Source organism: Nerophis lumbriciformis, linkage group LG11 (assembly GCF_033978685.3).
Source record: "Nerophis lumbriciformis linkage group LG11, RoL_Nlum_v2.1, whole genome shotgun sequence".
Classification (NCBI taxonomy): domain Eukaryota; kingdom Metazoa; phylum Chordata; class Actinopteri; order Syngnathiformes; family Syngnathidae; genus Nerophis; species Nerophis lumbriciformis.
In genome coordinates, this window is record NC_084558.2 from 39816303 (window position 1) to 39843327 (window position 27025).

Consider the following 27025-nt stretch of genomic DNA (forward strand, 5'->3'; position numbering starts at 1 on the left):
TCACAAGATCTGACAGGTGTTGTTGTTCTTCCTGGTGAGCTGCAGGTCCAAGTCCAGCAGCAGAGCCAGGAAGTTCCTGTTGGGGTAGATGGCTCTCTTCTTCACCAGCCGCTGCAGGGCCCGCTCCAGGGGCAGGTGCTGGTAGATCATGAGGTAGGCCAGCACCAGGGTGGAGGAGCGGCTCATTCCCATGATGCAATGCACCAGCACTTTCCCTGAGGAGGAGCACACAGCATGTGGCCATTGGGCTTAGAATTAGGAGGAGGGATTACTGGCCTTGTATTAATATCATCAGGCGCCTCTGTGGACAATATTTGGTTTTCTTTTTGGCGCCGCAATGAAATTGTTTTCTTTTTGCAGACTGGGTATGACATCTGCTGCTCCTTGTACGCTTTATTGCTGGTGAAATTCTGCAAGGTAAGGTCTTTTTTATTTGCGTTTGTGTTGACTTGTGCGTCACAGCACATTCTTTTAAATAGCACCTCCAAATCATTTGAAATGTATAATAAATATTTGAATTGCATTTGTATATTATTTTACCCCCTCATAATGTTGCAGCTTTATTCTCTTAAATTTGAGGTTGTTGGTTTTTTTACATTCATACGAGGATCATGACGTTATTACCACAATATTATGAGCTTGTTTTTATAAAACCAAAAATCGAGAAAAAAAAAAGCCATTAAAAACTTTTTTTTTTTAATTGAGTTTTTTTTCCCAATTAATTTGAAAATCACCAAATATTTAAAACAATATTCCATTTGTAAGTTTGTTGTCCCCCTTTATAATGTTGCAGCTTTATTCTTTTAAATTTGAGGTTGTTTTTTTACATTTACATTACAATCATGACGTTATTACCACAATATTATGAGTTAGTTTTTTTCTAAAAAAAGCTATAAAAAATATATATTTTTAAATAATTTTTTTTTAATTAATTTGAAACTTGAGGGGTTGTTTTTTTTACATTTGTACTACAGTCATGACGTTATTACCAAAATATTATGAGTTTGTTTTTTATTTAAAAAAAGTTTCTTGAAAAAAAAAGCTATTCAAAATATATATTTTTAAATAGAGTTTTTTTTTTTCAATCTATTTGAAACTCACCAAATATTTAAAAAATATTCAATTTAAGTTTTTTTTCCTCTTTATAATGTTGGAGCTTTATTTTCTTAAATTTGAGGGATTTTTTTTTACATGTATACTACAATCATGACTTTATTACCACAATATTATGAGTTTGTTTTTTATTCCAATTTTTTCTTAAAAAAAAAAAGCCATTAAGAATATATACTTTTAAATTGAGTTTTTTTCAATTAATTTGAAAATCACCAAATATATGAAAAAAAAAATCATTTGTAAGTTTGTTTTCCCTCTTTATAATGTTGCAGCTTTATTGTCTTAAATTTGAGGGGTTTTTTTTTACATTTATACTACAATCATGACGTTATTACCACAATAAAGAAAAATTCTAAAAAAAAAAAAAAAGCTATTTGAAAAAAACCCTCAATTTAAACATTTTTTAAATTAATTTTAAAATCACCAAATATTAAAAAAATAATATTCAATTTGTACATTTTTTCCCTTTATAATGTTGCAGCTTTGTTCTTTTTAAAAATATATATATATATATTTAAAAAGCCATTAAAAAAATTTGAAAATCACCAAATATTAAAAAAAAATATTCCATTTGTAAGTTTGTCTTCACTCTTTATAATGTTGCAACTTTATTCTCTTAAATTTGAGGGTTTTTTTTTTTTTTTACATTTATACTATACTACAATCAAGTGAACAAGAGTGATGGGTCAAATGCAGAGAATAATTTTGCCACACCGAGTGTGTGTGTGACAATCATTGGTACTTTAACTTAACTTATTATCATAATATTATGAGTTTGTTCTTTATTTTAAAAAATTTATAAAAAAAAGCTATTAAAAATTATAGTTTTAAATAGTTTTTTTTCCAATTAATTTGAAAATCACCAAATATTTAAAAAAAATATTCCGTTTGTAAGTTTGTTTTTCCCCTTTATAATGTTGCAGCTTTATTCTCAGATTTATTATACAATCATAACTTTATTTTCATAATATGAGTTTACTATTTTTTTATTCTAAATAAATTCTCTACAACAAACTACTAATAATAATTTTTTTTAATTGCGATTTTATCAAAGAAGAACTTCCTCATAATACAACAACTATTTTAACTTTGTTAAAGTTGGGATTTTTTTCACTTTATATTATGAATTTATTGACGTATGTTTTTTTAGGATACAACTTAATTCTCTGTATTTGTTCTCCACAACATTATTTACCCCCTCATTTCTTCTGCTTCTGATAATATTACAAATATTTTCACCCTCAATTTTGTTTTTTTGTTTTTTAAGAAATTAATTCCATTATGTTTAAATTTTTTCAATGTATTTTTTTAATGAAATATTCCAAAACATTACGATCTCTGGATAATTCCAGATTAATAAACACAGATTAAGCTACAACAATAACAAATTACGATTAGCATTCAATTACTAGCTTCGTAGCGAGCAGCTAAAAAGGCTAACGTTACTAGCTACTTGCAAGCTAGCAGATACAAGCCCCTTTAATTAACTCAATTCAAAGCACACACATGCATAATTATGTGATGTTCTTCTGTCAATGTACATGTTTTTATTCTCATTTCGTATAAATCTCGTAATACAACTTAATTCTCATAGATTGGGTTGTTTTCTTCTCAAATCCACCCCCACCTCTTTCTAATTTTTACTTTTTTTGCATTAATGTTGCCATCCTAGCAACATTATCATGGACGCCCCTGCTTATTTCAGAAAGACAATGCCAACAGCGTGGCTTCATAGTAAAAGAGTGCAGGTACTAGACTGGCCTGCCTGTAGTCCAGACCTGTCTCCTATTGAAACTGTGTGGCGAAATATGAAGCCTAAAATATGACAACGAAGACCCCGGAGTGTTGAACAACTTAAGCTGTACATCAAGCAAGAATGGGAAAGAATTCCACCTGAAAAGCTTCAAAAATTGGTCTTCTCAGTTCCCAAACGTTTACTGAGTGTTGTTAAAAGGAAAGGCCATGTAACACAGTGGTAAAAATGCCCCTTTGACAACTTTTTTGCAATGTGTTTCTGCCATTAAATTCTAAGTTAATGATTATTTGCCATAAAAAAATTAGGTTTCTCAGTTCGAACGTTAAATATCTTGTCTTTGCAGTCTATTCAATTGAATATAAGTTGAAAAGGATTAGCAAATCATTTTATTCTGTTTTTATTTACCATTTACACAACGTGCCAACTTCACTGGTTTTGGGTTTTGTAGTAATAAATAGCATCCTTTTGTATAAATAACTAATATTTGCACAAATGCATAGTTTTTCAATGCAATGCATTCTGGGACTCGTAGTTGAAAATAGGTAGATATTTATGTATGCCACATTAGATATTTCAGATATATTAAAAAATATATATAAAAATAACACATAAATAGTGTTAAATACTATTATATTTTGATATAAATATATATAAATGTTGTTAACATAATATTCATACATTGATTCACCGTTTAAAATGCATGTAAATAAATAGAAAATCTACCGTGGGGAGCCTTGAGTCCTTTGTGAATGAAGTCTGCGGCGGGTCGGAAGTAAACATCCAGGTCAAAGTGCGTGGAGTCGTCGGCAGGAATGCCGCAGTACTCAAAGTCCTTGCCGTAGAAGCCCTGGTTCCCGATGCTGCCTTTCTTGGAGTGCGCGGCGTTCAAGACGTGAGTTATCCCCAACTGGACCAAGGCCGTCTTGGTCTGAGCCACTGACCTGGAAGAGAGGGGTCAGAGGTCACAGCCCGGCTTTAAAAACGCGCATGAAAACATGTGGTATACTTACACGTTACCTATGTAAATGTTGGGCCACACCTCATCGATCTGACCCAGGCGCAGTTTGCACGTGTCCAGAATGTTCTGCAGGTCCTTCACCGTCAGGTATTCTTTCTTTTTACCTTTGCGGGCCCACATTTTCATTCAAATCCTGCGTGTTGGATGGATTAGTTCTCCTCCACTCCCAGCTGGGAATGATTTGTCCCAGCAGGTGCTTGCCTGACTGCGGTCACCGGACACGTCCACCCCACCCCCCCACACCCACACTTACACTAAATAGCACTAAATAGCTGTCACGGGACACAACATTAGGTACACCTGCCCGTGCACAATCCCCATAGAATTTGTCCCGACAAAGACGACAACGCGTGCTCACTTCAGTGTTGATTGTCGCCGGGGAGAATGTTGTTTCCTTGGCGACGTCACACAACAACAAAAAGGACAGGGAGAGACGGACAGATAAATTCCGAGCACAAAATATAGCATCATGTGATGAAAATAACACAAATGAATTAATTCCATTAATTATATACAAATAATTGTATTTGTTTGATCTTTATCTTATAATCATTCTTATTTTCTATAATTACCAGACCTAAAAACATTTTTTAAGAATGTTTTTTGTTACTATATATGTTTAACATGTTTAACTTTTTTAATTATCACTTATTTATTATTATTATTTTTATGTATTGTTGTATGTTTATAAGATAATCATTTTTATTCTCTATAATTACTAGACATAAGTATTTTTTTTGGAATGTTTGTGTATGTTTAACGTTTTTATTGTTTGATTCTTTAATACTTATTTATTATTGCTATTTTTATTTGTTTTATGTTTGTCTGCCCTTGTAATTACCTAGAACTAAGAATTTAAAAACATTTTTATTTTTCTACACGTTTAGCATCTATTGTTTTGTGTATTACTTATATATTATCACTATTTTATTTATTGTTTTGTTTATCTGATCATTTTAAAACCTATGTACATTTTTTTATGTTTTTATTTTTGTATATATTTAGCATCTCTTTTTTTTTATTACTCATTTATCATTACAATTTTTGCGTATTGTTTTATGTTTATCAGATAATCATTTTTATTTTTTAATTACCAGATCTAAGTAATGTTTTTTATAATGATTGTGTATGTTTAACATCTTTATTGCTTGATTCATTAATACTTATTTATTATTACTATTTGTATTTATTGTTTTATATTTATCTAGTCATTTTTATTCTCCAGACAAGTACATTTTTTAGAATGTTTTTTTTATTTTTACGTTCAACATCTTTATTTTGTTTTGTTTATTATTACTTATTTATTATTACTATTTTTATTTATTGTTTTGTTTATCTGATCGTTTTTTTATTACTCATTTATCATTATAATTTTTGCGTATTGTTTTATGTTTATCAGATAATCATTTTTATTCTTTAATTACCAGATCTAAGTAATGTTTTTTATAATGATTGTGTATGTTTTACATCTTTATTGCTTGATTCATTAATACTTATTTATTATTACTATTTGTATTTATTGTTTTATATTTATCTAATCATTTTTATTCTCCAGACAAGTACATTTTTTAGAATGTTTTTTTTTATTTTTACGTTCAACATCTTTATTTTGTTTTATTATTACTTATTTATTATTACTATTTTTATTTATTGTTTTGTTGATCTGATCGTTTTTTTAATATAATTACCAGACCTAAGTAAAAAAATTTCGAATGTTTTTTTTATTTTTGTATATAATTATGATCTTTATTTGTTTATAACTTATGTATTATTGCTATTTGTTGGTATTGTTTTATGTTCATAAGATAATAATTTTATTCTCTAAAAATACTATACCTAAGTATTTTTTTTAGACTGTTTATGTATGTTTAACATCTTTATTGCTTGATTCATTCATACTTATTTATTATTACTATTTTTATTTATTGTTTTATATTTATCTGATATATTTTATTTTCTATAATTACCAGACCTATGATTTGCTTTAAATGTTTTTTTATGTATGTTTAAAATCTGTATTGTTGTGTTTATTGTTACTTATTTATATTACTATTTTTTTATTGTTTTATTTTTATATAATAATCATTTTTAATTCATATAATTACCACAGCTAAGTAAAAAAAAAAAAAATACAATGTTTTTTGTTTAACACCCTAATTGTTTTGTTTATTATTATATTATTTTTTATATTCATCGTTTTAGGCTTATCTGATAATTATTTATATTTTCTATACTTACCAAACCTAAGAAAAAAAAATAGAATGTTTTTTTTATTTTTCTATATGTTTAACATCTTTATTGTTTTGTTTATTATTACTATTTGTATTTATTGCTTTATGTTTATCTGATAATCATTTTTACTTTCTATAATTACCAGATCTAAGTAAAAAAAAATAATAATAAAGATTATTTTTTCTATATTTTTAACATTTTTGTTGTTTTTTATTCCTTATTTAATTTACTTATATACAGTAATTGATTCTTCATATTGTTCTAAGAATGACTTGTATGTGAGATTTTTTTATTTGATTTTACATTTTTATGTTGTATATTTTTTTAAATATATTTTATTTTGCATTTGTGCCTTTTTTAGTCATTTTGTTATTTTTAAATAGTCAATACATGTAATTTAGAAGGACAACAAATCAAATCAATATATATAAATGTGCAGGTGTACCTACAGTAATGCTGTGTCTGGGCTATAATATATGATACTATACTGTAGAAATGTAAAATATCAAAGAATATTATACGATAAAAATGCAGTGTTTGGTGTCAATAAGCGCCTTGATTTGGGTTATTAATTGTGTCAATGAAGTGTGTGTGAGTGTGTTTACTTTCTACATACGATGCAGTATTTCCACTTATCAAAGCACAGATTCCATAAAGACGTCTTTTATTCTCCTATGTACAATGTCAGAGGTCAAATGTTTACGTAAGCAATCAGACAACATGCATGACGTTCAAATATGAACTACAGTATGTATGTATGTATGTATGTACAGTATGCATGTAAAAACTATGGCTGCTGTAGTTTGACTTGTAAAGCACAGAGTTGCTTGAGGAATCCTTTATTGGGAAAAATCCAGCGTCTCTCTTTGACCTTCAGTATGGCGTCCATCAGCGTGCATGCGTGACAGATCATGAAGTAGGACAAGAGCAGGGCTGCAGACCTGCTCACACCTGCTGCACAGTGGACCAACACAGCAGCTAAGGGATTAGAAATAATGAGAGGAAGCAGGAGAGGACAATGATAGTGATAACAAGTATTATTAAATATCCCATTAAAAACAACTTTATTGGTATATACTTGTATATTTATCATAAGTTCAGTTTTTCTTCTTGCCAGTCATTCCTCCTTTATTTTGAAATTACAACTTGTTTCCTTATTTGTCCATATCAGTGTCTTGACAACTTTTTTTTCCTCATATCACAACTTTATTCTTATAACTTTGTTCTCATGTTACAATTTTTGTATACTTTGTCATAATGTTTTTTTGATTTTATTTCCATAAAACGTTAGGTTTTTTAATTCTCTTCAAAATGTTCTTATTACAAGATTACTTTGCTGTTGTAAATTATGATCTTTTTTCTTGTTAACATTTGTATTTTTCTTATATTATTGCAACTTTAAATGTTTATTTTTAAAAGCGCCATTTTATTTACTTTTAGCATAAAACCTTTCTTCATAACTTTACAATATATTATATACATAATATATATACATTAAAATACAAGGACCTTATTTGCATAAATAAGTTAACTTTTTTCTTGTTAACATATATTTTACTCACATTATTGCAAATATATACGTTCATATTATTTTTAAAAGTGCTCACATAGATCAGTGGTGTCCAAAGTGCGGCTCGGGAGCCATTTGTGGCCCGCAGCTATTTTTTTTAACGGCCCGCAACACATTTTAAAAATAGAATAATGTTTTTTATTTTTTTAAATATATTTGTATATCTTTATTTTTGTTTTGTTTATTATTACTTATTACTATTTATTTATTGTTTTGTTTATCTGATTTTTTTTTTTTATAATTACCAGACCCAAGTCAATTTTTTTTAGAATGTTTTTTTATTTTTGTATATGTTTGAGGTCTTTATGTGTTTATTACTTATTTATTATTACTATTTTTACGTATTGTTTTATTTTTATCAGATAATCATTTCAGATCATCATTTTATTTATTCATTACGTACTATTATTATTTACTTTTAGCATATAACCTTTCTTCACAACTTTACAATATATTATATACATAATATATATATATATATATATATATATATATATATACATTCAATTACACGTTTGTCAAGAGGACTTTATTTGCATAAATACGTTATCTTTATCCTCTCACATAAATGCAACTTAATATTTTTTATGTTATTTTTAAAAGTGCTCACATAGATCAGTGGTGTCCAAAGTGCGGCTCGGGAGCCATTTGTGGCCCGCAGCTATTTTTTTTAACGGCCCGCAACACATTTTAAAAATAGAATAATGTTTTTTATTTTTTTAAATATATTTGTATATCTTTATTTTTGTTTTGTTTATTATTACTTATTACTATTTATTTATTGTTTTGTTTATCTGATTTTTTTTTTAATAATTACCAGACCCAAGTCAATTTTTTTTAGAATGTTTTTTTATTTTTGTATATGTTTGAGGTCTTTATGTGTTTATTACTTATTTATTATTACTATTTTTACGTATTGTTTTATTTTTATCAGATAATCATTTCAGATCATCATTTTATTTATTCATTACGTACTATTATTATTTACTTTTAGCATATAACCTTTCTTCACAACTTTACAATATATTATATACATAATATATATATATATATATATATATATATATATATATATATATATATATATATATATATATATACATTCAATTACACGTTTGTCAAGAGGACTTTATTTGCATAAATACGTTAACTTTATCCTCTCACATAAATGCAACTTAATATTTTTTATGTTATTTTTAAAAGTGCTCACATTGATCAGTGGTATCCAAAGTGCGGCACGGGGGCCATTTGTGGCCCGCAGCTTCTTTTTTTTTAACAGCCCGCAACGCACTTTAAAAATATAAGTACTGAAAAAACAACAGGTGGAATAAAAGAACAAACCGGTGTAATGTAACAAGAGCAAGCTCAAATGTTGTTGCTAATAACACAAATATGATGTCAAGGCTGTTTTTTTCCTCTTTAAAACAACGACTATGTCTTGGACTGGTTTTGAAAGTGAAAAATATCAATATGGCTCTCACAGCCTTTTTTAGTGTCCGTTGGGACACTCAAAATTATCACAAAAAAAAAAACGTTTGTACAAACCTGGCGTAGGCTATTTTTTATTTTTTTGTAATTATCAGTGTATAACTTTTTTCCATAATATTACAAGTTTCTGTGCATAATAAAGTACGACGACTTATTTGCATAAACAGATTTTTGAGAAGATGGTAACTTTTTTTTAATATAAAATGTATTCTGACAAAAATGTTTTTTTCTTTCATAGTATGATACAATTTTTAGTTAACTCGATGAAGCAATTCCTGAAGGAATTGCGTGTGAATGCTCCAATGCTGAAGTTGAACTTCAAAATAGCTAATTGTTGACGTAGAACATACAATTCCCAAACAGGCTGAATATTTAGAAGTTGGAACGGTTTGAATCGGATGAAAAATGTGGGGATTGTGGAACATTGAAGAATGTCCCAATGATTTCAATGGGAATTTCCCCAAAAATTGTGAATTTCGGGTGAAACGGGAATTTAAAAAAAAAATTGTAAAAAACTTAAATGAGTTGAAATGATCGGTGTTGAAATTTTTCAAATTGGTCGAGAAATGTTGAAGTAGTAACATGTTGAATTGGGAAATGGTATTAAGGAATTCCTGGAGTTTTGGGAAAACCGGGAATTTTTCTAGTTCAAAAAACAACTTTGTTTTTTGTCCTGATTAAGAGGAATGTTTTGACGGTGGAACGGTTGAAATGGGTTGAAAAATGTGGGAGGAGTAGTTGACAGTTGGGTTTGATTCTGGAAAATCCTGGAATTTTTTTTAACTTGGAAAAAAGGTAGTTTGAATTTCCAGGATGGTGGAATGTGTTGAAGGTAGAATGGTTTGAATCGGTTAAAAAATGTGGAAATGGTGAAAGTTTGAAAAATGGCCAATTTATTATAAATGGGAAAACCGGGAATTTTGGGAAATCTGGGAATTTTTTTAATTTGTCAAGGGAAAGCCCGCGATTCCCGAATAGGCTGAACAGTTTGAAGTTGGAACAGTTTGAATCGGATGAAAAATGTGGGAATTGTGGAACCCTGAAGAATGTCCCACTGATTTCAATGGGAATTTCCCCAAAATTTGGGAATTTCGGGTAAAGCAGGAATTTTTTTGCAAATGGTAAAAAACTTGAATGGTCTGAATGAGTTGAAATGTTTGGTGTTGAAATGTTTCTAATTGGTCGAGATATGTAAAACCGGGAATTTAAAAAAAAATTGTCCTAATTAAGAAGAATGTTTTGACGGTTGAAATGCGTTGAAAAATGTGGAAGGAGTAGTCGCCAGAAAAAGGGGTAGAAATAGGGCTTTGGAAAACCAGGAATTCTGGAAAATCCTGGAATTTTTTTTAACTTGGAAAAAGGGTAGTTTGAATTTCCAGGATGGTGGAATGTGTTGAAGGTGGAATGGTATGAATCAGTTGAAAAATTTGGAAATGGTGAAAGTTTGAAAAATGGCTACTTCATTTTAAATGGGAAAAATGTCCCCGGAATTTTTGGAATTTGTCAAGGGAAAGCCCGCGATTCCTGAATAGGCTGAACAGTTTGAAGTCGGAACAGTTTGAATCAGATGAAAAACGTGGGAATTGTGGAACTTTGAAGACTGACCCAATGTTTTGAATGGGAATTTCGCATAAAGCGGGAATTTTTTTGAAAAAAAAAAAAAACTTGAATGTTCTGAATGAGTTGAAATGGTTGGTGTTGACATTTTTCAAATCAGTCTAGAAATATTGAAGTAGTAACGTGTTGGATTGAGAAAAGGTATTACAGAATTCCGGGAAAACCGGGAATTTTTCCATTTCAAAAATCAACTTTGATTTTTGTCCTGATTAAGAGGAATGTTTTGACGGTGGAACGGTTGAAGTGGGTTGAAAAATGTGGGAGGAGGAGTCACCAGAAAAAAGGATGGAAATATGGCTTTGGAAAACCCGGAATCCTGGAAAATCCTGAAAAAAATATTTAACTTGGAAAAAGGGTAGTTTGAATTTCCAAAATGGTGGAATGGGTTGAATAGGTTGAAAAATGTGGAAATGGTGAAAGTTTGAAAAATGGCCACTTCATTTTAAATGGGAAAAATGTCCTGGAAAAAACGGGAAATCTGGGAATTTTTGGAATTTGTCAAGTGAAAACCTGTGATTCCTGAATAGGCTGAACAGTTTGAAGTTGGAACGGTTTGAATCGGGTGAAAAATGCGGAAGGTAGAGCGCGCCAAAATCTGGAGAAGAAGAAGAAGAAAAACCATATGTGTGTGAATGCATTCACACAATCATTACTTTACCTTCCCTTATATGGATGATCTTTTATTTGCGTAAAAAGGCACTTTTTGTGTGAAAGAATACCAGGACTTTATTTTCATCAAATTCTGATTGATCATTTCTCCAATACAACCTAAATCATGTAATATTGCAACTTTTTGTCTCGTTAAAGTATATTTATATGTTCCATAATCAGGTTGAATTTGGCCGACAGCGACACAAACCTCAACTTTACCTCCGGTCGTGCAAAGAGCGTGGTGGACGAACTATGCACACGGCAAGAAATACGGCGAAAGGTCAAAGTTGGGCGAGTCGTCTGCAGGCACGCCGTAATAATGTACGCCGTCTCCGTAGTAATGTCTGCTGCCTTCACTGCACCGGCTGCCGTGTGCTGCGTTCAAGATGTGTGTAATTCCCAGCTTCCACACCGTGTAGCGGTCATTGGCTGCTGACCTTTGAACCATAGAGGCAAAAGTGCAGAATATTTTGGGGTTTTTAAAGCAAGAATTATTCATGTTATGAGGCAGAAGACTCACATGTCACCAAGGAACAGACCAGGACTAATTTCATCCACATGGTTGCCAAAACGTTTGCCTCCAAACAGAACTTTCTGCAAGTCTTTCACACATGGACTCTTCTCCATTGCTAAATCAGAGTCTCATGCATTTCTCAGGTCGACTGACAATGACAGCTGACTGTGTGTGTGTGTGTGTGTGTGTGTGTGTGTGTGTGTGTGTGTGTGTGTGTGTGTGTGTGTGTGTGTGTGTGTGTGTGTGTGTCTAAAATTAATCACTGATGACCCATGTTCTAACCACTGTCCAGTCCTTCAATCCTTTACAGGCATTTAGTTTCCCCCTTCTAAATATGCCAGGATAACGTTAATATTATGTGGGGGGGAAAATGGTTATTAATTTCTGACATTACAAAGAGAAATTCCTAATTATGACAATATGGTATTTATCGCAGAAAGGTACTCATAATATTATGAGGTGAAAAAAATTCTCAAGAGGTTGGGAGGAAAAAAAACGTGTAACAATAGGGGAAAAAAGTTGTAATATTTGAAATCGGTCGAGAAATGTTGAAGTAGTAACATGTTGAATGGAAAAATTGTATTACGAAATTCGGGAAAACCGGGAATTTTTCCAGTTTAAAAAAAATTTTTTTTTTTTTTTTTGGTCCTGATTAAGAGGAATGTTTTGACGGTGGAACAGTTGAAGTGGGTTGAAAAATGTGGGAGGAGTAGTTGCCAGAAAAAAGGGTGGAAATAGGACTTTGGAAAACCAGGAATTCCAGAAAAAAAGGTGGGGCGGCATAGCTTGGTTGGTAGAGTGGCCGTGCCGGCAACTTGAGGGTTACAGGTTCGATTCCTGCTTCTGCCATCCTAGTCACTGCCGTTGTGTCCTAGGGCAAGACACTTTACCCACCTGCTCCCAGACCGTAGTTGAGGGGCGCAGGGGAGACGTTCCTCCAGGGCCTATGTACTTTGGGGCTAACAACCTTCACTTTATTCGGAAGTGGGTCTTTACAGCTGAGGCTGAATGACGAGGCCGGTGGTTTGTTGCAACTTTGTGACTTTATTGGACGCAGCCATCCACCAAGCTGGAGCACCTTCATGCACTCACTGTCGCCGTTCCCTCACCTCTCTCGCCCACTCACTCACTGACGTCACTCACCTCACATGCTGTCATATCTTAAAGGGCCACACACACATACTCACACGCTACTCTCATAACAACTAACAAGACATCATGGCGAAGCCAGAAGTCGAGTTTCTTAACATGGAGACATACTCAATACTTTTCTTTTGTCGAGCACAAAGAAAATAACGTTTTAGTTAAATGTAAGTTGTGTCTTGGATCAAAGATCCTATCTACTTAAAGTTAAAGTGTAAATGCCATTATGTTGCAGCTATTTAAAATAATTTTGTCAATTTGTTCTGGCCTGAAATAAATTGGCCCTTTGAAACATATCTTTGTCTTTGTGTGTTGTATGTAGACCACATTGCTTTCTGAGTTCAGTGATGCAAATGCATGTCAAGTTGATCAACACATTGTATTATTCTCCAGTGCAATAACAGTACTGAAATGAAGGCTAAAAGGGCATTAATGGGAGCCTTAAAAAAAGGGGCGGGGGTAACTAAATAGTTACTTTTCACAGTAACGCATTACTTTTTGGTGTTAGTAACTGAGTTACTTTTGAAATATAGTAACTGTAACTAGTTACTGGTTTTCAGTAACTAACCCAACACTGAGTATAATTCACTTCACTTCACTTCACGAGGTGAAATGGGTTGAATAGGTTGAAAAATGTGGAAATGGTGGAAGTTTGAAAAATGGCCAATTCATTTTAAATGGGAAAACCGAGAATTCTGGGAAATCTGGGGAATTTTTGGAATTTGTCAAGGGAAAGCCCGCGATTGAATTTGGAACAGTTTGAATTGGATGAAAAATGTGGAAGGTAGAGCGCGCCAAAATCTCTATAAGAAGAAGAAGTAGAAGAAAAACCATATGAGTGAATGCTTTGGAGCATTCACACAATTATTACTTTACCTTCCCTTATTTGGATGATCTTTTATTTGCGTAAAAGGATTAGTCGCCAGAAAAAAGGGTGGAAATAGGGCTTTGGAAAACCAGGAATTCTGGAAAATTCTGGAATTTTTTTTAACTTTGAAAAAGGGTCGTTTGAGTTTCCAGGATGGTGGAATGGGTTGAATCGGTTGAAAAATGTGGAAATGGGGAAAGTTTGAAAAATTCCCACTTCATTTTAAATGGGAAAAATGTCCCTGGAAATCGGGGAATTTTTGGAAATTTGTCAAGGGAAAGCCCACGATTCCCGAATAGGCTGAACAGTTTGAAGTTGGAACGGTGTGAATTGGATGAAAAATGTGGGAATTGTGGAACTTTGAAGACTGTCCCAATGTTTTGAATGGGAATTTCGGGTAAAGCGGGAATTTTTTTGAAAATGTTGAAAAAAAACTTGAATGTTCTGAATGAGTTGAAATGGTTGGTGTTGAAATTTTTCAAATCGGTCGAGAAATGTTGAAGTAGTAACATGTTGGATTAAGAAATGGTATTATGGAATTCCGGGAAAACCGGGAATTTTTCCAGTTAAAAAAACAATGATTAAGAGGAATATTTTGACGGTGGAACGGTTAAAATGCGTTGAAAAATGTGGACGGAGTAGTCGCCAGAAAAATATGGCTTTGGAAAACCCGTAATTCTGGAAAATCCTGGAATTTTTTTTTTTACTTGGAAAAATTGTAGTTTGAATTTCCAGAATGGTGGAATGGGTTGAAGGTGGAATGGGTTGAATTGTTTGGAAAATGTGGAAGTTTGAAAAATGACCAATTCATTTTAAATGGGGAAAAATGTCCCGGGACAAAACGGGAATTCCGGGAAATCTGGGAATTTTTGGAATTTGTCAAGGGAAAGCCTGCGTTTCCGGAATAGGCTGAATAATGTGGAAGGTAGAGCATGCCAAAATCTGGAGAAGAAGAAAAACCATATATGTGTGGATGCATTCACACAATTATTACTTTACCTTCCCTTATATGGATGATTTGCGTAAAAAGGCACTTTTTGTGTGAAAGAATACCAGGACTTTATTTTCATCAAATTCCGATTGATCATTTCTCCAATACAACCTAATTCATGTGATATTGCACATTTTTCTCTTGTTTAAGTATATTAAAAAAAATCATAATGACACGAAACCATAACTTCTGAGAGTAAAGTCAGGATAATATGACAGGGAGTTGAAGTGCACGTCACGTTGCAGTTCATACTTCCTCCACTGAGTGTCGCTGTCTGCTGGTGTCGCTGTCACCTCTCCTAGTGCCATACTGCCAACATAACGGGATGCTAACCAGCGCGACATGATTGTCAGCCATATCAACATTAGTATTATTTCCACCGTCACGAATCGCTCACAACCGTGTGAGATGCCCTACAGCTAGCTTCCCGGGAGCCCGCACGTTCCGGTGGCGTCGCCTGCTTTGAACAACCTCTCAGCTCGGGTGAGTGAGCCTCGAAGGGAAGCTAACGTCGTTAGCTCGATGCTAGCAGCTAAGTGATTAGCCACCTGTGCTTCCATTGGCAAGTCTTGTTAGCCTCGGGCGTGTGCGTCAGTTACATCATTATTTACTCGCCATTCCATCACATATTCATGTCATTAATCTTCTGGTTTCGCCTCTTTGTTTGCATTTTTTTTAAAAGGTGGAATTGCCAAGGGTTGTTTTGAACGTGAAACCACAAACATGTCACGTTAGCCACTTAAGCTAACTAACAATTAGCCACTTAAGCTAACTAACAATTAGCCTGTGCTAAACCACATTTTTCACCAATAATTATTTTTATAGTTGCTTCATAGCGGAAGAACAGGCGTTATTTTGGTTGGGTTATGGTGGCATTTAGTGCTTTTAATTGCCAAAAAAGTTCATTCGAGTTGCCCAATAAGCTTAGCTATCATCACAGCATATCATAGCAAACTAGAGATGTCCGATAATGGCTTTTTTGCCGATATTGTCCAACTCTTGATTACCAATACCGATATATACAGTCGTGGAATTAACACATTATTATGCCTAATTTTGTTGTGATGCCCCGCTGAATGCATTAAACAATGTAACAAGGTTTTCCAAAATAAATCAACTCAAGTTATGGAAAAAAATGCCAACATAGCACTGCCATATTTATTATTGAAGTCACCATCCATCCATCCTTTTCCACCGCCCGTCCCCCCTGGGGTTGCGGGGTTGGGGGGGCGCTGGAGCCCATCTCAGCTGCATTCAGGCGGAAGGCGGCGTACACCCTGGACAAGTCGCCACCTCATCACAGGGCCAACACAGATAGACAGACAACATTCACACTCACATTCACACACTAGGGCCAATTTAGTTTTGCCAATTAACCTATCCCCAGGTGCATGTTTTTGGAGGTGGGAGGAAGCCGGAGTAGAACCCACGCAGTCACGGGGAGAACATGCAAACTCCACACAGAAAGATCCCGAGCACGGGATTGAACCCAGGACTACTCAGGACCTTCTAACTCCTGTGCCACCGTGCTGCCCATTATTTTTTTTAACATGCCTCAAAACAGCAGCTTGGAATTTGGGACATGCTCTCCCTTTGAGAGCATGAGGAGGTTGAGGTGGGCGGGTTTTTGGGGGGTATTGTAGCGTCCGGGAAGAGTTAGTGCTGCAAGGGGTTCTGGGTATTTGTTCTGTTTTGTGTTACGGTGCGAAATGTGTTTGTCATTCTTGTTTGGTGTGGGTTCACAGTGTGGCGCGCATTTGTAACAGTGTTAAAGTTGTTTATACGGCCACCCTCAGTGTGACCTGTATGGCTGTTGACCAAGTATGCTTGGCATTCACTTGTGTGTGTGAAAAGCCGTAGATATTTTGTGATTGGGCCGGCACGCAAAGGCAGTGCCTTTAAGGTTTATTGGCGCTCTGTACTTCTCCCTACGTCCGTGTACACAGCGGCGTTTTAAAATGTCATACATTTTACTTTTTGAAACTGATACCGATCATTTTGAAACCGATTCCAATAATTGCCGATATTACATTTTAAAGCATTTATGGGCCGATAATATTTGCAGTCCGATATTATCGGACATCTCTAATAGGGCTGCAACAACTACCGTATTTTTCGGAGTATAAGTCGCACCTGCCGAAAATGCATAATAAAAAAGGAAAAAAACATATATAAGTCGCACTGGACTATGAAAAAAACTGCGACTTATAGTCCGAAAAATACGGTAATCGATTATAAAAATAGTTGCCGATTAATTTAGTCATCCATTCGTTGGATCTATGCTATGCGCATGCGCAGAGGCTACTTTTATTTTATTTATTTTTTATAAACCTTTATTTATAAACTGCAACATTTACAAACAGCTGAGAAACAATAATCAAAATCAGTATGGTGCCAGTATGCTGTTTTTTCTTCTTCAATAAAATACTGGAAAGGATAGAAATGTAGTTTGTCTCTTTTATCCGATTATTAATCGAAGTAATAATCGACAGATTAATCGATTATCAAATTAGTTGTTAGTTGCAGCCCTAATCTCTAATAGCAACCCCCCAAAAAATGCCCCCTTGTGGATGACACGCCTGCGTGGCGCAGTGGAAGAGTGGCCGTGCGCGACCCGAGGGTCCCTGGTTCAATCCCCACCTAGTACCAACCTCGTCATGTCCGTTGTGTCCTGAGCAAGACAATTCACCCTTGCTCCTGATGGGTGCTGGTTAGCGCCTTGCATGGCAGCTCCCTCCATCAGTGTGTGAATGTGTGTGTGAATGGGTAAATGTGGAAGTAGTGTCAAAGCGCTTTGAGTACCTTGAAGGTAGAAAAGCGCTATACAAGTACAACCCATTTATCATTTATTTATTTATATTCACTATTAAATAAAAACATCCATATATTTATGAAGGTAATACTTCTGATCCACAATAAATGAGTGAACGTCAGGATGAATACGATACCAAAAGTAAAAAATACCCGTTTAGCGTCAGAATAAAAGTTTGACTACATCAAAAATAATTGTAATTAAGCTGAGATAGGCTCCAGCACCCCCCGTGACCCCGAAAGGGACAAGCGGTAGAAAATGGATGGATGGATCATCACAGCATATCATAGCAACCCCCAAAAAATGTCCCCTTGTGGATGACACACCTGTCTTATATTCACTATTAAATAAAAACATCCATATATTTATGAAGGTAATACTTCTGATCCACAATAAATGAGTGAACGTCAGGATTAATACGATAACAAAAGTAAAAACACCAGTTTAGCGTCAGAATAAAAGTTTGACTACATCAAAAATAATTGTAATCAAGCTGAGATAGGCTCCAGCACGCCCCCGCGACCCCGAAAGGGACAAGCGGTAGAAAATGGATGGAAGACACTTGCTCTGTAAATACAGTGTTGGCGCTAGGAATTTTCAAAACGTGGTCCCAGGGACCCCATCAAGTCATTAAAATGAGGTCCCACAGTAAATATTTGGGGTCCCACTTTTTTGTAAGCGTTTTGAAAACAAATGATAAATGTATGCATTATCCTGTTATATCTCACATTCTATATTGTGTTTTGGAAAAAGGTTGTCGTAAACGTTAATTAATCCATTAAAAAAAAAAATAACACAAAAGAAAACACATTGTATCCGGTTATAAACATTCATTCACTTTCTTTCTTTCATGGATATAAACTTTACCCGGTGACGGGTATTTTTTCCGATATTTTTATTTAAGAAGTTGTAGGTGTATTTATTTCAGTATAAAAGTGTAAAAAGTGTTTTGCTTGGGTCATGAAATGATGATAATGGTGTGCCAGGGCATACATGCATATGATACATTGAATTGATTATTCTCACCTGTATGTAGATCATCAGTCGTTTAAAAACCACCACATCTACACTTTCATGGTAATAATGAGTGCTTGAAACTCCGCATGTCAACATCTCCGTTCGGTGCCACACCAACAAAATGCCCATGCAACCATATCCAGATCAACACCGTATGAAAAAACTAGTCAACAACAGAAGGAGATAACGTCCGCAGGAACCTACCACATAGCGAAGGATATACACTATTTGATTTCCTATTATGCAGCTCATTTTTATTTAACACTTATTGAAATACATTGTGTGACATCATGCACAAAAGTGCACTTTATTTGTTTTAAACTATTGTAGTGGCGTTCTGTACAAAAAGTGCACTTTAATTTAGTGTTGTTTTGATATGTCATTTTAGTGACATCATGCACAAAAGTGCACTAATAGCTTGTTTTAAAATGTCTCTGACAATCTTTCACTTTCTGTTTTGGAAATGACATGAATGTTTGTGCCACTGCTTAATAACTGTTTAATAAATACACTTTTGCTAAATTGACTTAGTCGTGATTTCCCTCTCTGCATGAAAGTTTAAAATGAGCATATATTAATGCAGTATGAAGAAGAATGTTTTAATGTAGACACAGAATCATCATACTGCTGTGATTATATGCATCAAGTTCATTCAAGGCTAAGGCAAAATATCGAGATATATATATATCGCGTATCGTGACATGGCCTGAAAATATCGAGGTATTAATAAAAGGCCATATCGCCCAGCCCTACCCCACCCCCTCGGCCATAATTATTTTTTATTAGAATAAAGTACAGATGAGTAATTTGTAAAGTCGAAAGGTAAACTACAGTTGCAATACAACGCCAATGTGTATACAAACCCCGTTTCCATATGAGTTGGGAAATTGTGTTAGATGTAAATATAAACGGAATACAATGATTTTCAAATCCTTTTCAACCCATATTCAATTGAATGCACTACAAAGACAAGATATTTGATGTTCAAACTCATAAACTTTATTTTTTTTTGGCAAATGATAATTAACTTAGAATTTCATGGCTGCAACACGTGCCAAAGTCGTTGGGAAAGGGCATGTTCACCACTGTTACATGGCCTTTCCTTTTAACAACACTCAGTAAACGTTTGGGAACTGAGGAGACACATTTTTTAAGCTTCTCAGGTGGAATTCTTTCCCATTCTTGCTTGATGTACAGCTTAAGTTGTTCAACAGTCCGGGGGTCTCCGTTGTGGTATTTTAGGCTTCATAATGCGCCACACATTTTCAATGGGAGACAGGTCTGGACTACAGGCAGGCCAGTCTAGTACCCGCACTCTTTTACTATGAAGCCACGTTGATGTAACACGTGGCTTGGCATTGTCTTGCTGAAATAAGCAGGGGCGTCCATGGTAACGTTGCTTGGATAGCAACATATGTTGCTCCAAAACCTGTATGTACCTTTCAGCATTAATGGTGCCTTCACAGATGTGTAAGTTACCCATGTCTTGGGCACTAATACACCCCCATACCATCACAGATGCTGGCTTTTCAACTTTGCGCCTATAACAATCCGGATGGTTCTTTTCCTCTTTGGTCCGGAGGACACGACGTCCACAGTTTCCAAAAACAATTTGAAATGTGGACTCGTCAGACCACAGAACACTTTTCCACTTTGTATCAGTCCATCTTAGATGAGCTCAGGCCCAGGGAAGCCGACGGCGTTTCTGGGTGTTGTTGATAAACGGTTGTCGCCTTGCATAGGAGAGTTTTAACTTGCACTTACAGATGTAGCGACCAACTGTAGTTACTGACAGTGGGTTTCTGAAGTGTTCCTGAGCCCATGTGGTGATATCCTTTACACACTGATGTCGCTTGTTGATGCAGTACAGCCTGAGGGACCGAAGGTCACGGGCTTAGCTGCTTACGTGCAGTGATTTCTCCAGATTCTCTGAACCCTTTGATGATATTACGGACCGTAGATGGTGAAATCCCTAAATTCCTTGCAATAACTGGTCGAGAAAGGTTTTTCTTAAACTGTTCAACAATTTGTTCACGCATTTGTTGACAAAGTGGTGACCCTCGCCCCATCCTTGTTTGTGAATGACTGAGCATTTCATGGAATCTACTTTTATACCCAATCATGGCACCCACCTGTTCCCAATTTGCCTGTTCACCTGTGGGATGTTCCAAATAAGTGTTTGATGAGCATTCCTCAACTTTATCAGTATTTATTGCCACCTTTCCCAACTTCTTTGTCACGTGTTGCTGGCATCAAATTCTAAAGTTAATGATTAGTTGCACCAAAAAAAAAGTTTATTAGTTTGAACATCAAATATGTTGTCTTTGTAGCATATTCAATTGAATATGGGTTGAAAATGATTTGCAAATCATTGTATTCCGTTTATATTTACATCTAACACAATTTCCCAACTCATATGGAAACGGGGTTTGTATAATACTCTGAGAAAAAACTAAATAAAAATACTGGTAATATTAGAGCATTTTTTTTACAAAGCAGCACAGACTAATGGCAGTGTTGATTTGATATTCGCAAAAGAACTTCAAACGGATAGCATGAGGGTTAATGTGGACTCACACTCACTGTTGTCGTCCCACAGTTTTGGGAGCCAAGGAGGAAATGAGCCAGCCGAGCGTCCGCCGCTGGACGCCCAAACACGTGGCCAAGTGGCTGAAGGAGGAGGGCTTCTGCGACTACGTGGACCTGCTGTGCTACAAGCACCGCCTGGACGGCACCAGCCTGCTGGCCCTCAGCGAGTACGACCTGCGCTCACCGCCCCTGGAGCTCAAGGTGCTGGGCGACATCAAGCGCCTCATGGTATCCATCCGCAAGCTCCAGAAGCAGAACCTGGACCTGCTGGATGAGCTGGGCCTCCCTTTCGACGGACACTCCCCGACCGGCGCCGGCGGAAACGTGGACTGGTTGTGCAACGGCGAGCCCGGGAGGGACTGCGACAGCACGGACACGGCGCCCGTGGGCGAGGAGTACCAGCAGTACACCAACGGGAAGTACAAGCAGCAAGCGCGCAGGCTGGATCCCGAGTACTGGAAGACAGTGCTCAGCTCGGTCTATGTGGTCTTTGTGTTTGGATTCACCTCCTTCGTCATGGTCATCGTGCACGAGAGGGTCCCTGACATGCGCACGTACCCGCCCTTGCCGGATATCTTCCTGGACAGGTGACTACTCTCTTGCTAACATCAGCCTGCTTTATTAATATTACTGATGACCCGGCGCTTTTTTGTCCACAGCGTGCCTCGAATCCCGTGGGCCTTCGCCATGGCTGAAACGTGTGGCGTGATCCTGTGTAACATCTGGCTGCTGGTTCTCCTGCTACACAAACACAGGTATCTCTTGGAGTCCTCAACAATAAAAGCATCAAGGGCCATTTTGAAATGTTTTATCTAGACATGTCCGATAATATCGGACTGCCGATATTATCGGCCGATAAATGCTTTAAAATCTAATATCGGAAATTATCGGTATCGGTTTCAAAAAGTAAAATGTATGACTTTTTAAAACGCTGCTGTGTACACGCACATCGGGAGAGGTACAGAGCGCCAATAAACCTTAAAGGCACTGCCTTTGCGTGCCGGCCCAATCACATAATATCTACGGCTTTTCACACACACAAGTGAATGCAAAGGATATTTGGTCAACAGCCATACAGGTCACACTGAGGGTGGGCATATAAACAACTTTAACACTGTTACAGATATGCGCCACACTGTGAACCCACACCAAACAAGAGTGACAAACACATTTCGGGAGAACATCCGCACCGTAACACAACATAAACACAACAGCACAAATACCCAGAACCCCTTGCAGCACTAACTCTTCCAGGACGCTCCAATACCCCACCCCCTCACCTCAAACCCGCCTCGCCTACCTCAACCTCCTCATGCTCTCTCATGGAGAGCATGTCCCAAATTCCAAGCTGCTGTTTTGAGGCATGTTAAACGTCCTTCCGCAGTCTGCAGTGTTTTAGTTACTTCTCAATCGCTAATCCTCGCCTCCAAGGAGACAAATAAAGTAAGTTTCTTACAAGTATCATCCTTGCAGGACAAGGAATAGCTGAACATGCTTCACTACACACCGTAGGAGGATACAATTGTAGCTAACCGCTAACAGCAAGCTAGTGCTCCTGAATGTAAACAAAAGCCAAGGGTGGATCTACACTGTCAACCACTGTAACAATACCGAGTGCAAGAGCTGTATAAAGTCGATGCTACAATGACTATGTTAATATTTGTTATTATCACATCTTTTGTCTTTTATTATTGTTTATAAACTCAGGAAGTACGTCCCTGGACACAGGAGAATATTAATTATGACCAATGTATGATCCTGTAACTACTTCGTATTGGATTGATACCCAAATTACGTAAAGTAACAAACAGAAGAATAAGTGATTATTACATTTTAACAGAGGTGTAGATAGAACATGTTAAAACAGAAAGTAAACATATATTAACAGTAAATGAACAAGTACATTATTAATCATTTTTACAGCTTGTCCTTTTATAATTGTTACAAATTAATAGAATGAGAAATAACAATATGTTACTGCATACGTCAGCAGCCATATTAGGAGCCTTTGTTTGCTTGCTTACTACTAAAGGAGAAGTTGTCTTGTATGTTCACTATCTTATTTTATGACAAAATTGTTCTTTAATTGCAATAAAAAAATGGATATTTAATGTATCATAAGATTTTATGTTAAAATGAAGCCAATAATGACATTGTTTGTGGTCACCTTTATTTTTAAAAAAGTATCAAAATACATTTTGGTACAGATACCAAAATATTGGTATCGGGACAACCCTACATTAAAGAAAACAAAAAGACGAAAAAAATATTGATCAACTTACAACAAAGAATAACTTATTTTTCAACATTGTTTAGTCTCAATTTGCTTGAAATTAAAAGAAAAATTGAATCCTTCCTAAAACTACAAATATTTTTTTGACCGACTTAAGCCATTTTATACTGAAAAATACAATGAAATTAACATAATATATTCAAATTGATCAGCAACATTAACTCAGGAGCACAAAATACAAAACACGTAAACCTACAAAACAAAAAATATTGAAAAAATTACTGCAGATTTTTTTATTTTTTTGTCAAAATGAGGAAGTCAGGATTAATGGCTACAATGAGCTTGTTTTGTACTGCACAGCTTTTCAAAACGAGTTTTGATACTGATATAGCTCTGGCATCGCACCGCGCACCCCTAGGTGGACTGCCATACACAATGTGAAGCCGCTCTACTAAGTTAATGATAATTACCTCCATTACGGCAAGTGAACTGCATTTTTTAGTATCTTATGTATCATTATTAAGTAGCATTATCACTGGAGGATGAGACTAAACATGTTATATACTGAGAGCAATGGAGGAACTGGAATGCTAATAGTTAAGCTTACTGCTTAGCTATCTTGAAACAACACCAAATAAGTGAGTGCTTAGTTTAGATTGGAGCAGACACTTCAGTGACAGACTTTAGTCTCTCTGACTGCTGCGACTCACATTGTGGTGTGCGCGGTAATCCTGCCCTCAATGCGGTCTCACAGGCACTGAATGTGTTTGCCTATTGGTCACAACTGGGAGAATAAACACACCTTCTAATTCAGTGCTTCTCAAAAAGTTTCTGTTACGCCCCTTCTAGGAAGAAGAAAAGATTTTGCGCCCCCCACCCCACCCGCGCGCCACCAATTTTATTAATTTATCTATAAAATTGTTATGACTACACCTCTGCATAACATTGTAAGTTTATTAACGTTAAAGGAAACAACACAACACTGTTTGAGAAGGACTGTAATAATTCAATCATGAAAAAAATACATTTTATATCGAAATATTTTTGATTCAGACTTTTTGTTTATGTGTTTGCTCTGATTCAACTCCCCTGCTATCATGTGTAGTAATAAAAAAACATCAAACACTTTGTTAAAATCATTTTTGAGTTTGTGGATAAAACATTTTGTTCCTGAAATAATCATCGATCATCTTTTATGTGTTAGTACACATTATTCACAGTACCTCAAATTCAAACTGCACTTTAATGTATTTTCATTAAATATAAGATACAGAATTGGAGTTTTAAAAATCTGGGTCACCACTTGTTGTTTACCAAAGCACTGGTGAGAAGCACTGATGTATACAAGTCATCAAAGAATACAAATATTAATTTACCATTTGAAAGTGGTGTGTAGTACATGTTAAGTTGAAATACAAGTCTTATGGTATCCACTACACCACTTGTTTACTGCAGAATGAAGTTTGTGATGACATGCAACATAACTTTTGAGAGGGAAAAAAAGGTGTCCTCTTTAACCCCACATAACATACCGAAAAAGAAGCAAAACTGTGGCCCTAAAAGGGAGTTACGGACCATAGTGTGGGTTACCTGTACTGTTGCACCTCTAGTAGACAATCATAGATATGAACAAAATGACAGTTGTCAGTAGAGATGTCGGATAATGGCATTTTTGCCGATATTCCGATATTGTCCAACTCTTAATTACCGATTCCGATATCAACCGATACCGATATATACAGTCGTGGAATTAACACATTACTATGCCTAATTTTGTTGTAATGCCCCGCTGGATGCATTAAACAAAGTAACAAGGTTTTCCAAAATAAGAGAACAACTTCAACTCAACTTATGGAAAAAAGTGCCAACATGGCACTGCCATATTTATTATTGAAGTCACAAAGTGCATTTTTTTTAACATGCCTCAAAACAGCAGCTTGGAATTTGGGACATGCTCTCCCTGAGATAATCCTAATACCTACTACAACTATGGGAAGTACTATACTTTGACTTTCACAAAGTGCATTATTTTTTTTATTTTTTAAACATGCCTCAAAACAACGGCTACAAAAACAATGAAGGCACACAGCTTCAGTCCAGAGTATACTAGAGTCATAAAGTAAACAATAACATAGTCCTCCTTTAGTGCAATCTGCCCTGCTCTAACGTATTTGTATGAGTAACACAAATGTGCTGCAAGCTAGTGGTGAGTGCTTGAAGTGGCCTAGCAGTCAGCCAGAAGTTCTGAAATGCTGCGTTGAGACAGGGCACCTCCGTTCACTGCAAGCTGCTTTCGGTGTTTGCTTTTCATCCATCTTCTGCTTGTATTCATCGTGTATCTCCTTATGATTCTTGAAGATGTGGGAGATCAAATTGCTCGTATTAAAGGAAGACGTCTTGGTTCCTCCTCGCATAACCAACTTTTTGCAGTCATTGCAAATTGCCAGTTTTTTATCCATCAGACACACTTTAAAATAATCCCAAACCATAGACGTGGTGTCGTTAGTCAGTCACCGAGCGAGCTCGCTTGTTAGCCAGGCTACAGCACCGGCAACAACACACTCTTGTTGTTGTTATGCTCCGCTCGCGGCGGTTTGATGAGGTCATCAATGAGGTCATCGCCAGTAAACTTCTCATGCTGCAGTTGTGCTGCAACTCCTGTGTTGTGTGTGGGAGAGGGGATGGGGCTGCTGACTGGAAGACGCAACTGCTCTGTACTGCTCCCTACGTCCGTGTTTTACCAGATACGTACCGCTCCGTATAGCAGCGTTTTAAAAAGTCATTAATTTTACTTTTTGAAACCGATACCGATCATTTCCGATATTACATTTTAAAGCATTTATCGGCCGATATTATAGGACATTTCTAGTTGTCAGTTGTTCGGATATATTACCTCGATCAAATATGGCAGAAATGTCTGCTACAAGATTTGCAATACCGTATTTTTCGGAGTATAAGTCGCACCGGCCGAAAATGAACAATAAAGATTAAAAAAACATATATAAGTCGCACTGGAGTATAAGTTGCATTTTTGGGGGACATTTATTTCATAAAACCCAACACCAAGAATAGACATTTGAAAGGCAATTTAAAATAAATAAAGAATAGTGAACAACAGGCTGAATAAGTGTACGTTATATGAGGCATAAATAACCAACTGAGAACGTGCCTGGTATGTTAACGTAACATATTATGGTAAGAGTCATTCAAATAACTATAACATATAGAACATGCTATACGTTTACCAAACAATCTGTCACTCCTAATCGCTAAATCCCATGAAATCTTATACGTCTAGTCTCTTACGTGAATGAGCTAAATAATATTATTTGATATTTTACGGTAATCTGTTAATAATTTCACACATAAGTCGCTCCTGAGTATAAATCGCACCCCCCGGCCAAACTATGAAA

General features: G+C 35.6%; 1 protein-coding gene and 1 pseudogene across 1 annotated transcript in view; one reads left to right on the forward strand and one right to left on the reverse strand.

Annotated features, from left to right (window-relative positions):
• Positions 1 to 15305, reverse strand: LOC133610171 (dual specificity phosphatase 29-like; annotated as a pseudogene).
• Positions 15212 to 27025, forward strand: part of LOC133610030 (sphingomyelin synthase-related protein 1-like) — a 17574-nt gene continuing 5760 nt past the window's right edge. Inside the window, exons 1-3 of the mRNA XM_061966090.2 lie at positions 15212 to 15444; positions 21390 to 21966; positions 22039 to 22134. Of these exons, the coding sequence (XP_061822074.1) occupies positions 21410 to 21966; positions 22039 to 22134 (653 nt within the window). The 5' untranslated portion in view covers positions 15212 to 15444; positions 21390 to 21409. The remainder of the gene's footprint in view (positions 15445 to 21389; positions 21967 to 22038; positions 22135 to 27025) is intronic.